This window comes from Hylobates moloch, unplaced genomic scaffold (genome assembly GCF_009828535.3).
Source record: "Hylobates moloch isolate HMO894 unplaced genomic scaffold, HMol_V3 SCAFFOLD_5, whole genome shotgun sequence".
Lineage (NCBI taxonomy): Eukaryota > Metazoa > Chordata > Mammalia > Primates > Hylobatidae > Hylobates > Hylobates moloch.
The window spans coordinates 79,389,676-79,404,654 of record NW_026652280.1 but is presented as its reverse complement, the minus strand read 5'-3'; the positions used below and the strand labels follow the sequence as shown (position 1 = coordinate 79,404,654).

At 36.9% G+C, this 14,979-nt stretch overlaps 1 protein-coding gene and 1 pseudogene across 2 annotated transcripts in view; both read right to left on the bottom strand.

Moving 5' to 3' along the window:
• Positions 1–14,979, bottom strand: part of LOC116468222 (membrane-spanning 4-domains subfamily A member 12-like) — a 39,265-nt gene that overhangs the window by 8,301 nt on the left and 15,985 nt on the right. For both annotated transcript variants that reach the window (XM_058439851.1, XM_058439852.1), the window contains exon 4: positions 10,912–10,968. In XM_058439851.1, the coding sequence (XP_058295834.1) occupies positions 10,912–10,968 (57 nt within the window). The remainder of the gene's footprint in view (positions 1–10,911; positions 10,969–14,979) is intronic.
• LOC116470141 (U2 spliceosomal RNA) lies at positions 5,357–5,433 on the bottom strand (annotated as a pseudogene).

The following is a 14,979-nucleotide window of genomic DNA, read 5'->3' as shown; positions in this document are numbered from 1 at the left end:
TTATGTCAAAATAATCTGTTTTTATTTAGAAAAGAGCCATCTTGTTGAGGAAATGCATCAATAAGGCCCCATGGAGCAGATGTTCTTCTCTGGAGCATGAAGTTTTTCTGGGAAAAACTTATCTGAATAAAACAAGCAGAAATACTTGTTTCGATTCCTGCTCTCGGTTGGGGTGGTATTGGACATATTTAAAGTACACAATTTGATAAATCATTAATACAAAAAGGTATACAATAAATGCACTGTAAGAAGAGAGTGAAAGCATGGAGGAACTGGAATACTCAGCCTGTGGGTGGAAATGTAATATGCTACAACCACTTTGGAAAACAGGTTAGCAGTTTCTTGAAAAGTTAAACATGCATATACCCTATGATTCAGGTATTTACTAAAGAGAAATGAGGGCATATGTCTGCACAAAGACTTGTAAATGTTCATAGTAGCTTTATTTGTAAAAGCTCAAAACTGGAAACAATGCAAGTTCCATCAATAGGTGAATGGATAAATGAATTGTGATATATCCATAAAATTGAATATCACTTAGAAATAAAAAAGGGATTGATAATTTATACACATGGATGAATCTCAGGATAATTATGCTGAATGAAATACGTCAAACAAGAAAGCATATATACTGTATTATTCCATGTGTATAAAACTCTAGAGAATGCCAATTAATCTGTAGTGATAAAAAGCAGATAAGTAGATGCCTGGGGGAGGGAGGGTTTTGAGGAGGGATAAGCAAGAGGGATGACAAAGGGGCATCAGAAAACTGTTGGGGGTGACATGTGTACTGTCTTATTGTATTAATGGCTTACCAAATTGTGTACCTTAAATGTGTACAGTTTATTGTTTATTATATGTCAATTATGTCTCAATAAAGCTATTAAAAATTAAGAAAGAAGAGCATGAAGGGGCACTATGTGTGAGCCAGATGCAGTAAAAAAGTGTGAGGCATGGGATAAGCTACCCTCTATGACCCTGCCATCTACTATGAAGTTTTGTTTTGTTTTTTAGTAATTTTTGAAAATAGAGACCATATAAACAATTTTTTTTTTTTGAGACAGTCTCGCTCTGTTGCCCAGGCTGGAGTGCAGTAGTGGGATCTCGGCTCACTGCAACCTCCACCTCCCAGGTTCAAGCAATTCTCATGCCTCAGCCTCCCAAGTAGCTGGGATTACAGGCACACGCCATCATGCCTGGTTAATTTTTGTATTTTTAGTAGAGACGGGGTTTCACTATGCTGGCCAGGCTGGTCCTGATCTCCTGACCTCAAGTGATCTGCCCATCTTGGTCTCCCAAAGTGCTGAGATTACAGGCATGAGCCACCGCACCCAGCAAGATGGTATAAAGAATATTTTAAGAAACACTTTTATACTTTTATTGCAGCCAGAGAAAATCATGAATTATTAATCTTTATTTAAAAAAATCCAGGCTTTATTTCTAAAATAACTAAAACATTTCAGATAAAAGTTTTCTTGCCTAGTTCAATTTCAGGTTTTGGCTATTGTGAATAAACTCCTATAAACATGTGGGCAAGTTTTTTTTTTTTGGTTTTGACATATGTTTTTATTTCTCAGAGGTAAATGCCTAGCAATGAATTGCTGGGTCATATGGCAGGTGTATATTTAAATTTTGAATGAATGACCACATATTTTTACAAGGTCATGGTGTCATTTTACACTTCCAATGACAATAGGAAGGGCTTGTTTTCTTCACATACTTGTTAACATTTGGTGTTAAGTATGCTATTTCTTCTCTTTTTGGCTTCTATTTTCAGGAAATATCTTTCTTTTTTTTCTTAGTTTTTAAAATTATTTTTGTTTTTAATTATACTTTAAGTTCTAGGGTACATGTGTACAACGTGCAAGTTTGTTACATATGTATACATGTGCCGTGTTGGTGTGCTGCACCCATTAACTCGTCATTTACATTAGGTATATCTCCTAATGCTTTCCCTCCCCCCTGCCCTCACCCCACGACAGGCCCCGGTGTGTGAATTTCCCCTTCCTGTGTCCATGTGTTCTCATTGTTCAATTCCCACCTATGAGTGAGAACATGCGGTGTTCGTTTTTTTGTTCTTGTGATAGTTTGCTGAGAATGATGGTTTCCAGCTTCATCCATGTCCCTACAAAGGACATGAACTCATCCTTTTTTATGGCTGCATCCATGGTACATATGTGCCACATTTTCTTAATCCAGTCTATCATTGTTGGACATTTGGGTTGCTTCCAAGTCTTTGCTATTGTGAATAGTGCCGCAATAAACATACGTGTCCATGTGCCTTTATAGCAGCATAATTTATAATCCTTTCGGTATATATGCAATAACGGGATGGCTGGGTCAAATGGTATTTCTAGTTCTAGATCCCTGAGGAATCGCCACACTGTCTTCCACAATGGTTGAACTAGTTTACAGTCCCACTAACAGTGTAAAAGTGTTCCTATTTCTCCACATCCTCCCCAGCACCTGTTGTTTCCTGACTTTTTAATGATGGCCATTCTAACTGGTGTGAGATGGTATCTCATTGTGGTTTTGATTTGCATTTCTCTGATGGCCAGTGATGATGAGCATTTTTTCATGTGTCTTTTGGCTGCATAAATGTCTTCTTTTGAGAAGTGTCTGTTCATATCCTTCACCCACTTTTTGAAATATCTTTCTTCACCCCTTCACTTTCAGCCTATATGTGTCCTTAAGGGTGAAGCGAGTGTCTTGTAGGCAGCATATAGTTACATTTTGTTTTTCAGTCCATTTAGTTACTTAATTTTTTTATTGGAGAATTTAATCAATTTACATTCCAGGTAATTATTAATATATAAGAACTCTTATTGCAGTTTTGTGGTTTATTTTCTTTTTAAACCATCCTTTGTTTCTTTCCTCCTCTCTTACTGTCTTTCGTGATTTGATGATTTTCTGTGGTGGTATGATTTGATTTCTTAGTTTTTATATTTTGTGCAACTATTATAAGTTTTTTTATTGTGGTTACCATGAGGCACAAATAAAATATTTTGTAGTTGTACCAGGCTTTTAAAGCTGATAACAACTTTCAATACAAAATGTCTACATTTTACTTTTTCCCCTATTTGTTATTTGGATGTCAAAATGTATATGTTTTGTAATTTGTATCCCTTAGTTTATTGTAGTTATAGTTGTTTTAATAGTTTTGTCTTTTAACACTCATATTAGAGATAAAATTGCTTTATGTACTACCATTACAGTACTAGAATATTCTGAATATGACTGTGTATTATTTATACCACCAAATTTTATACTTTTATATGTTTTTTGTTATGAATTTGTGTCGTCGTTTTTTTGGTTTCAGCTTAAATAGCTCCCTTTCGTGATTCCTGTAAGGCATGTGTAGTGATGATGAGCCCCCTTAGCTTTTTTTTTTTTTGTCTGGGAAAGTTTTAATTTTTCCCTTATTTCCTTAGAATAGCTTTGCAAGGGCCGGGCGCAGTGGCTCACGCATGTAATCCCAGCACTTTGGGAGGCTGAGGTGGGTGGATCGCCTGAGATCAGGAGTTTGAGACCAGACTGGCCAACATAATGAAACCTGTCTCTACTAGAAATACAAAAATTAGCCAGGCGTGATGGCAGGTGCCTGTAATCCCAGCTACTCAGGAGGCTGAGGCAGGAGAATCACTTGAACCCGGGAGGTGGAGGTTGCAGTGAGCCGAGATCACGCCATTGCACTCCACCCTGGGTGACAAGAGCAAGACTTTGTGTCAAAAAAAAAAAAAAAAGAGAGAAAAGAAAAAAAATCAAAAAAAGAATAGCTTTGCAAGGTAAAATATTCTTGGTTGACTTTTTGTTGTTGTTGTTGTTGTTTTTAACAGCACTATAAGTATATTATTCACTCTCTCCTGGCCTGCATGATGTCTGCTGAGAAGTCTACTGATAGCTGTATTGGAACCCTCTTGAATATGACATGTTTCTTATCTCTTGCTACTTTCAGAATTCTTTGTCTTTGATTTTTGTTACTTTGAACATGGTATGTCTCGGTTAACCCTTCTTTGGGTTTAATTTGGTTGAAGACTTCTGAGCTTCCTGTATCTGCATGTTGCCATCTTTTTCCAGATTTGAAAAGTTTTCAGCCATTATTTTCTTAAATATGCTTGCTCTTCCTTTCTCTCTTTTCCTTCTGTAAATTCAGTTATGAAAATGTTATTTGAAATGGCCAGGGTCAGAGACTATATTCCACAGATATGTGTAGTCATAGGATTCCCTCCTCGCCTGGGTCTGGACAGAACCTCCAACTGGGCTCTGAAGATTGATGGGGCCTCTGCTCAACTGCTAGTGTCAGGCAGAGCCAGATGCTTTGCTTCTTAGATATGCTCATATATTGGCTTGACTCCCAGCCTGATAAATCCTTATGCAGGTCTCTGACACTTCTGGGTTACTGCTTAGCTAATCATGTTGAGCTGGGCCAGAAGGTACACTCTGTAGTAATGTCCAAATGCAGACTTGCTTCTCAGCCTGGGAGAGCCTTATGCAGAGCTCTGATGCTGGGTGTCAAAGCTAGACAAAGACTTGAGCCTGGCAAATCTCTCAACTGTGCTTCCTGCAGAGAGATGCTTTTGGCTAATCTTTCTGGTCGGGTGCCTCTGCTGACCAGAATACAGAGCCATAGCCAAGATTCACATGCTGGTTGCTATGGGCCCCAACTTTCTATTTCTAGCTGATACCACATAGTCTACCCCTGCTGATACTTCTAATGTTCCCCATTTGGCAAGTGGGCCTCCTGCAAAACACCCAAGAATGCTGGGGAAGCTGGATATCCACCATGGGCTCCCTTTTTATTCCCTTGTAGAAATCTTGGGCCTAAGGAAATCCTTTCTGTGCAGTGGGTGCTATGCCATTGTTGTGGAGAGGTGACATAGTCAAAGTGAAATCATTTCTCTTACCTTTCTAATGTGGCTTCTATTTTCATCACAGTGTGATCTGAGAGCATAAATTGTACAATGTTTATTTTTAAAAATCGACTAGCATGTATTTTATGACTCAGAACATGGTCTATCTTAGGGGCTGTTATAAGTGTCCTTGAGAAAAATGTATTTTTATTGTATGAGTATTGCATTGGTGTCAATTATATCCAGATGATTGACAGTGCTGTTGAGTTCAACTCTGTATATACTGATTTTCTGCTTGCAGAATGTCTTTATTAATTATAGGAGTTAAAGTCTTCAACTCTAATAGTGGATCCATATATGTTTCCTTGTAGTTCTATCAGCTACTGCCTCATGTATTTTATTACTTTGCTGTTGGCCACATACATTGATCCCTTTATCATTATGTAACGCCTCTCTTTATTCCTGATAATTTTCCTTGCTCTGACGTCTGCTCTGTCTGAAGTTAAAATAGTTACTCCTACTTTCTTTCAATTAGTGTTCACATGTACTACACTTGATCTTAGCCAAAAGGCCGAGAAGCAATAGTGTTAACATGTGATATCTTTTTCCATCCTTTTACTTTCAATCTATATGTGTCTTTATATTTAGAGCAGGTTTCCTGTAGACAACATATTGTTGAATATTGTTTTTTGTTCCACGCTTCAAAAATCTCTGTCTTTTGATAGGTGCATTTAGATCACTGGTGTTTATAGTGATTATTGATAGAGGTGGATTAATATCTGTCATATATTTATTACTGGTCTCCATTTCCCTTGTTCTTGCTTGTTTTTTTCAGATTATGCTGTTTTTCTACCTTTTTTTTTTGGCTTAAATGAACAATTTATGTGATTCTATTTTCTCTTCTTTATTAGCAAATCAAGTATTTAAGAAAACTTCTTAAAGTGGTTACCACAGTGTTTTCTATATACATTTACAACTAATCCAACTCTATTTGTCAAATAACAATATACTTCTTCACAGATAGTACAAGTATCTTATATTAACAAAGTAGTCCTAATTCCTTCCTCTCATCTTTTGTATCATTGCTTTCTTTCCTTACACCTATTCATAGGGTATGATCATTGAATACGTTGCTGCTGTCATCATTTTGAGCAAACTGTTAGGCTAAATATAAGAAAAATAAAAGTTTTAATTTTTTACCTTCACTTTTTCTTTCTCTATCTTTTTTTATTAAGTTCTGAGTCTGACAAATATCATTTTTTTTGGTTCCTGAAAAAACTTACTTTAACATTTCTTGCAAGGCAGGTTTACTCTCAACAAATTTCTTCAAATTTGCTTGTCTGAGAAAACATTTATTTCTCCTTCACTTCTGAAGTATAATTTCATAGAGTGCAGAATTCTAGGTTGGCACTTCTCCAAATACTTTAAATATTTAACTCCACTCTTTTTACTTGCATGGTGCATGAGAAGTCCTATATAATTCTTATCCTTGATCCTCTATAGGTAATTTTTTTTTTTTTTGGCTTCTGATATGGTTTGGATCTGTGTCACTGCCCAAATCTCATGTTGAATTGTAATCTCTCATGTTGGAGGCAGGGCCTGGTGGGAGGTGATTAGATCAAAAGGGTGGATTTCCCCCTCTGTTCTCATGATAGTGAATGAGTTATCATGAGATCTGGTTGTTTAAAAATGTGTGGCACCTCCCCCTACCTTGGTCATGCTCCTGTCGTGTAAGATGTGCCTGTTTCCCTTTCACCTTCTGCCATGATTATAAGTTTCCTGAGGACTCCCCAGAAGCCGAGCAGATGCTGTCCTGCTTCCTATACAGCCTGAGGAACTGTGAGTCAATTAAACCTCTTTTCTTTATAAATACCCAGTCTCAGGTATTTCTATATAGCAGTGCAAGAATAAACTAATACAACTTCTTTCAAGATTATTTTTCAAATATTTGATTTTCTGCGGTTTAAATATAATTTTCCTAAGTGTATGTTTTTGGCATTTATTCTGCTTAGTGTCCTTTAAGTTTCTGGATCTGTGGTTTGGTCTGATATTAATTTTATGAAATTCTCAGTCATTATTGCAACAAACATTTCTTCCATCCCCTCTTGTTCTCTTTCTGGCAGTTCCATTACGCACGTGTTACTTCTTTTGTCTTTATCTCACAGTTCTTGGGTTTTTTTGTCCTTTTTTTTTTTTTTTTTAAGTTTTTTTTTCCCTTTACTTTTTAGTTTTGGATGCTTCTATTTACTGATCCTTAAACTCACTAATTCTTTCCTCAGACATGTCCAGACTACTAATGAGCCCATCAAAGGCATTATTCATTTCTGTTATAATATTTTTTATTTCTAGCATTTCCTTTTTATTACTTCTTAGAATTTCTGTTTATCTGATTACATTACTTATCTGTTCTTGCATGTTGCCCACTTTTTTCCATTAGATTTCTTAGCATATTAATCATAGCTTTCCTAAGTCACAGTGTGATAATTCTAACACCTCTGTTACATCTGGTGTTTTTAACTATAGTCATCATGTTGCACCATAAGGTCTCTTGAACTTATTACTCCTATCTAACGAAAATTTTGTAAGCTCTGACCCTTCCATCACAGGATAATACACTATCTCAGCTTTTGTTTGTCTGAGAAAGTCTTCATTCTTAATTTTTGAAGAACAGCTTTCCTGGGTCATTTGTTGACAGTATTTTTCTTTCACCACTTTGAATATATCATACTATTCTCTCCAGGCCTGTTAGGTTTCTGCTGAGAAATCTCCTACTAGCCTTATTGAAACTTTCTTATATATTAGTTACTTCTTTTTTCTAGTTGCTTTCAGGAGCCTCTCTTTGTCTTTGATTTTTGACAGTTTGATTATATCTTGGTGTAATCTTGCTTGGATTGATCTAATTGGAGACCTTTGGACCTTCCTGTACCTGGATATTTCTATCTTTTCCCAGATTTAGAAAGCTTTCTTATGTTATTTTAATAATATTCCTACCCATTTGTCTTTGTCTTCTCCTTCTTGAACTCCTATATTTTGAATATTTCCTCTCTTGATCTTGTCCCACAAATCCTATAGACCTTTTTGTCTTTTTCATTTTTTTCTCCTATGACTGTATCTTTTCAAATGCCTTGTCTTCAATGTCAGTCTTTCTTCTCCTTGATGAATTCTGTTGTTGCTGCTCTCTGTTGTATTTTTAATTTCATTCATTATTTTTCAGCTTCAGAATTTCTGTTTAATTTTTAAAAATAATTTTATTCACTCTGTTAAATTTCTCATTTTGGTCATTTGTTGTTTTCCTGATTTTAGAAAATTATCTGCATTTTCTTGAAGTTCCTTGAGCATTTCAATAACAATTATTTTGAATTACTGATGATGAAGTTTATATATTTCCATTTCTTTGGGGTCAGCTACTGGGAGCATATTGTGTTCTTTTGGTGGTATGTCTTCTTGTTTTCTCATCTTTTTTTGCCTTATATTGATATCTGTCCATTTGAAGTAGGAGCCTTATTCCAGTTTTTTCATACTGGCTTTGTCTGGAAAAGACTTTCACCAGTGAGCTCATTCAAAGATTCTGGGCAGGACATCTGGTATGGCTGGCTTGTTGCTAGAGTCCTCAGGCAAGATGGCCTGATACCAGGTTAGCAGGTAGGTAGGCCTGAATCCTGGTTCTGTGGAGTTGTGCCTGTAGCATTGATCTACCATGGTTGACTTATTGATTGGCATATGGGGATGGGCTGGGAGCCTGTATCCATGGGGGCCAGCCTGAAGCCTGAGTCTACAAGAGCTGAGCTGATACTGGTGTGAACCTTGAGCCTGACTCTTTAGGGGTCACTCAGATGTTGTGATGGTCCTGGCACCTGGGACCACTGATATGGGTCTGCATTTTGAGTCCATGGGGCTGGCCTGGTACTGGGGCAAGTCTAAACCAAGTCTGTAGGGATGAGTCTGGGTCCTGAGTCCATTGGCATTGGAATGGGTCTGCAAGGGTGGTCATGGTGCCTCATTCCATGTGGCTCATTTTGGCAATGGGGTGCACTGGGGTGGGCCTGGACCTTGGGTCTGCTGGAGCAGGCCTAGACCCTGGGTCCTCTGGAGACTTGGGCTACAGGGACTGGCCTGCAGGTTAGGGTTGGCCTGGTGCTAGGGCGGGTGTAGAGTCTGGGTCCGAAGGACTAGTCTGGAGTCTAGGATGGTTTGAGCTGAACTTGTGCCTGGCATCACTGGCGATGGCCTTATTTCTTGTGTATATTTTCAGTCATGTTTTAAAGTGATTTCTATGGGAAATCCAATTAACGTATTAATTTTTTAAATCTATAATTTCTATTTATTGATATTCTGTATTTGGTGACATATCACTTTCATGCTTTCTTTTAATTCTTTTAACAATTTTTTTTGCTTCTCTGACCATACTTAAAAGATCTAATTTAAAGTCTTTGAGTAGTAAGTACCAAATTTTGGCCCCCACAGGAATATTTTTCTGTTGGTTGCTGTTTTCTCCTGTGTATGTAAAATGTGTTTCAGTTTCCTTGCATGTTTTATGTTTTTTAGAAAAATTGACATTTTACATAATACATTGTAGCATATTTGGTATTTAATTGCTTCCCCACCCCCAGGGTTTGCTATTTTTGCTTTTGTTGTTGTTGTTTTTCTTATTCCTTCTTCTTTGTTAAGTTTCCTGGATTAATTCTGTAAATATTTTATTCCCTCAATGTCAAGCCCATGGGTTATCTGCTTCCTAGAAGCCATCCCTGGCTCAGTGTAATTTAATGTCAGTCAATAATCCTTTGCCAAGGAGAGTGTGTATGAGAATATATGCTTAAAACTTCAGTTAGTTTATAAGACAGCTTCAGCTTTCACTTCTTCCTTGCCTAGGACCTCATAGTCAGCCAGAGGTAAATGAGTGGTGGGCCTTCTTTCTTTGTTGCTTCCTGGGCATGCACATAGCTTTCCATATTTGTGAGGGACTTTAGATCTCCAAGAATATGTCAGAGCTTTTCAAAGCTCCTTATGATCATCTAGTTATTCAGAATCGTCTTTTAAATTTCTGACCAAGCCCTTATTTACCTGAATTCATAGCCTTATTAAGCTGTGCTATTGCTAGCAGTTTGATGGTGTTTAAGCCATCTAGTGGTAGGACTTTGTTTTCACTGAGCTGAAATTTTTATCCAAAAAATAGCCAAAATATCCTGGGAACCGAGGTGCAATTTCAGACAAAATATTGACTGTGCTGAGATGATGGCACTTTCAGTAGAGCATCACATGATGTCGGTCCTCTCAGCTGGTTGCTATACTGCTGGCTTTTCATACATACTCTGCCAAGGAGCTTGAAGGGAGAGGGGACAGAAATTAGCCTCAAATTAAAACATTATAGATCTCTCTGTTTTTCTGAGGTTTACTAGTATCCCTTAGCTGTGGCTTTGATTAATTTCCAGTGCTCTGAAATCATTACTTTTGGTTGTTTTGCCAGTGGTTTCTCTGTTTTTGTTAAAGAACGATTTCATGGAGTTCTCAGTCTGCCATTCCAGAAGTCAATCTCCTAGCATTTACATACATAATTATTCTAATTTCTTGTTCTTTCACCTCACTTCCTATTAATACAAAATGCAATATTCACTAAAGGAAATCAACATGATCCAGATTCTTTAAAACACCACATACACAGTAGCCCCCATACAATTAAATTTCCTAGACATGTGAAGAAAGAAGCAAACGAAAAAGAAGTTAATAACAGAAACTGGGTCATTTCAAGATAGCTGTATTTACATCTTCACTGAATTTTAATTTGTATTAAATGATTTATCATGTAGAAATTTAGTTTCTTGATTAACTTCATACATCCTGAGTTATTTTTATAACTAATGAAATATAACAATGACTTCAGTAACTGGCATGTATTCTGTTTTTGTTTGAAAATGCAATGGAAACTTACATTTCTTACATTTTAAAAATCTATTCTTCAATTATATATAGGTTTCTAGTGACACATAGACAATACTGCCTACGCACTGACTTTCTTTCTTTTGGCAAATAAAACTCTAGAGCTGCTATAAGCATTCTGACTTACCAAGAATGGTGAACGTCTCTTTTCTAAAAATACTGTAAAGGCTCCTGAGAAGATAAACTGGAAACAAAGATCACATTTATTAATACCCAGTCATTATGTTTATGTATAAACTTAAAAGGTAAGAGAATTCCGGAATGTTTTAACATAAAGAAAATGGGACCATTGAGAAAATCATTCAGGATATAATTCAAGGGTTTATTTGTGGAGATGGGAGAAAGCCATGAAATCCCTGGCTACTAATTTAATATATGTATTGGAAATAGAATCTAAGGGCATTCTGAAGTGACTTTATGGAAAAAGGACTATCAATGTTTTCTTAGTTTTTGTCAATCATAATTTATTAAGCCAATATGTGAATTACAAGAAAATGCACCCAATTAATGAATTTACTACTGGGAAATGTTATATCTTGGTGACTTCATATGAAAATACCTTTAATATAATGCTTAAATATTTTATTAATAGAAAATATCATTCATAAAGTAGATGCTTCAGTTTACATATTCAAATAGAAGAATTATACAGTGTCTTCCATGAATAGCTTTTTCTGAGATCTTCTATTATTTCGTGACACTTGTTAGAAAGATGGCAATTATGGTGTATCAGAAATTATTTTCCTCACAGATGCAACATTTATGAACGCATAAAACTTTCCACAGCATTAAGAAATGAACAGGTCAGTTAGTAGTATGGGAGAGGGATGTTGTTTTCCCAGAAAAATCTGGAAACTCACATGTCAATACTAAATAGAATTTTGAAGTAAGAAGGATCTGAGGTTGAGTTCTTTGCTCTTTGCTTTCTCTGTGACTCAGGAAAATTACTTAACCTATAACTTAGTTTTGCTTTTTTCATTGGTAAAATGAGGATAGTCTGTTACATTGTGTTATTGTTGTAGTGTTGTAATAGTTACATATAATGTTTCGATTTTTTTTTTCCAAGATGGCAGATTAGGGGCTTTTAGCATACTTTAGCAACTTGGAAATAAAAAAATAGTGCATAAAGATCAACTCTGTGGGCTTTAATTCAAAAAGGAAAACAGAAACTCACTGGTGTTGTTAAGGACACCCAGATCCTGGAGAAAAGAGCATGGGCAAACGGTCCCCGTGATGATGTCTGGCTGATAAAAGTGAGTGAAGTCCCACTGTGTGACAGAAGCAGAAAGCCTCCGTGACTCATCTTTCCACTGGAAATCCAAGCAACCTAGGCTGAGGGGGAGCATTTTATTTCTCCCAAGCCCTGGAGCTAACTTAGGGAGAAGCTTGGAGACACTGAGAGGGAAAGGCGCTAGGAAAAGCTGTAGACATTTCCCCAAACCCAGGACCAATAGCAGGTCATCATTTTTAATCTCGGTGCATACAAAGTCAGTCATTCTATGGTGAGCCTGCAGCATGGCCACGTAAGGATTATAGTCTTGGGCCAGAGATGGGAGTTCTTGCCCTGGAGTGGGCTAGGAGTCTCCACAGCTAGAATTGTGGAAAGTGTCTCAGCAGTGAGCACTGGAATTGTGCTCTCCTGTGTTGCAGGCCTGAGGTAGGAGCAGAGCTGCTACAGTTGTGGATCTCATTCTTTTGTATGGTTGAATAGTACTCCACTGTGTATATGTACCACATTTTCTTTATTCATCTGTTTATGTACACGTAGGTTGCTTCCAAATCTTAGCTATTGTAAACAGTGCTGCAATAAATATAGGAGTGCAGATATCTCTTCAATACACTGATTTCCCTTCCTTTGGGTATATATGTAGCAGTGGGATTGCTGGACCATATAGCAGCTGAATTTTTAGTTTTCCTAGGAACCTCCAAACTATTCTGCATAGTGGGTGTATTAATTTACATTCCCATGAACAGTGTACAAAGGTTCCCTTTCCTCCACATTGTCACCAGCATTTGTTAGTGCCTATCTTTTGGATATAAGCCATTTTAACTGGGGTGAGATGATATTTCATTGTTGTTTTGATTTATATTTCTCTGATGATCAGTGATGTTGAGCACCTTTTCATATGCCTGTTTGTCATTTGTATGTCTTCTTTTGAGAAATGTCTACTGAAATCCTTTGCCCATTTTTTTAATCGGACTATTAGATTTTTTCCTTACGGAGTTGTTTGAGCTCTTTATATATTCTGGCCATGAATCCCTTGTCAGATGGGTAGTTTGCAAACATTTTCTCCCATTCTGTGGGTTGTATCTTCACTTTGTTGATTGTGTCCCTTGCTGTGCAGAAGCTTTTTAACTTGATGTGATCCCATTGCCTTGCTCTGATTGCCTGGGCTTGTGAGGTACTGCTCAAGAAATTTTTGCCCAAACCAATGTCCTGGAGATTTTCCTCATGTTTTCTTGTAGTCATTTCATAGTTTGAGGTCTTAGATTTGTCTTTAATCCATTTTGATTTGATTTTTGTGTATGGTGAGAGATATTCATTCTTCTGCATATGGATATCCAGTTTTCCCATCACCATTTATTGAAGAGACTGTCTTTTCCCCAGTACATGTTCTTGGCACCTTTGTTGAATACGTGTTCACTATAGGTGTGTGGATTTGTTTCCTGGTTCCCTAGTTAATTTCTAGGTATTTAATTTTATGTGTGGCTGTTGTAAATGAGATTAATTTTTAAATTTCTTTTTCAGATTGTTCACTGTTGGCATATAGAAATGCTACTGATTTTTGTATGTTGATGTTGCATCCTGCAACTTTACTGAGTTTATCAGTTTTAATAGTTTTCTAGTGGAGTTTTTAGGTTTTTCCAAATATAAGACAATATGATGTGCAAACAAGAATAATTTGACTTTTTCCTTTTCAATTTGGATGGGCTTCATAGCTTTTTCCTGTCTGATTGCTCTAACTGGGACTTCCAGTACTATGTTAAATAACAGTGGTGGCAGCAGGCATCCTTGTTGTGTTCCAGATCTTAGAGAAAAGGCTTTCCATTTTTCCCCATTCAGTATGATACTAGCTGTGGGTCTGTCATAAGTGACTTTTATTATATTGAGGTATGTCCCTTCTATCCTCAGTTCTTTGCGAGTTTTTATCATGAAGAGATGTTGGGTTTTATCAAATGACTTTTCAGCATCAGTTGAAGTGATCTTATGGTTTTTACTTTTCATTTTGTTGATTTATTTGGGTATGTTGATTCATCCTTGCATCCCAGGGGTAAATCCCACTTGGACATGATGAATGATCTTTCTGATGTATTGCTGAATTTGGTTTGCTATTATTTTGTTGAGGATTTTTGCATCAATATTCATCAGATTGGCCTGTAGTTTTTTCTTTTTTTTTTTTTTTTGATGTGTCCTTGTCTGGTTTTGGTATTAGGGTTTTACTAGACTTACAGAATGACTTTGGAATTATTACCTTCTCCTCTATTTTTTTGAAACAGTTTGAGTAGAATTGCTATTAGTTCTTTAAATGTTTGATAGAATTCATCAGTTAAGCTATTGGTCCCAGGTTTTTCTTAACTGAGAGACTTTTTACTATGGCTTTGACCTCATTACTTGTTATTGGTCTGTTCAGGTTTTGGATTTCTTTATGGTTCAATCTTGGTAGGTTGTATGTATCTTGGAATTTGTTCATTTCTTCTAGATTTTCCAATTTATTGGCATATAGTTGCTCATAGTAGCCACTAATGATCTTTTGAATTTCTGCAACATCAGTTGTAATGTCTCTTTTTTAATTTCAGATTTTATTTATTTGAATCTTCTTTCTTTTTTTCCTGGTTAGTCTGGCTAAATGTTTGTCAATTTTGTTTAACTTTGCAAAATACCAACTACCTGTTTCATTGATTTTTTTTTTTTTTCCTGAGATGGAGTCTCACTCTGTTGCCCAGGCTGGAGTGCAGTGGTGTGATCTCGGCTCAGCCTCCCGAGTAGCTGGGACTACAGGTGCCCGCCACAATGCCTGGTTAATTTTTTGTATTTTTAGTAGAGACAAGGTTTCACCGTGGTAGCCAGGATGGTCTCGATCTCCTGACCTCGTGATCTACCCGCCTCAGCCTCCCAAAGTGTTGGGATTACAGGCGTGAGCCACCGCGCCCGGCCTGCCCTTAGACTTTCCATCATGAGCTGATGCAGCATGAA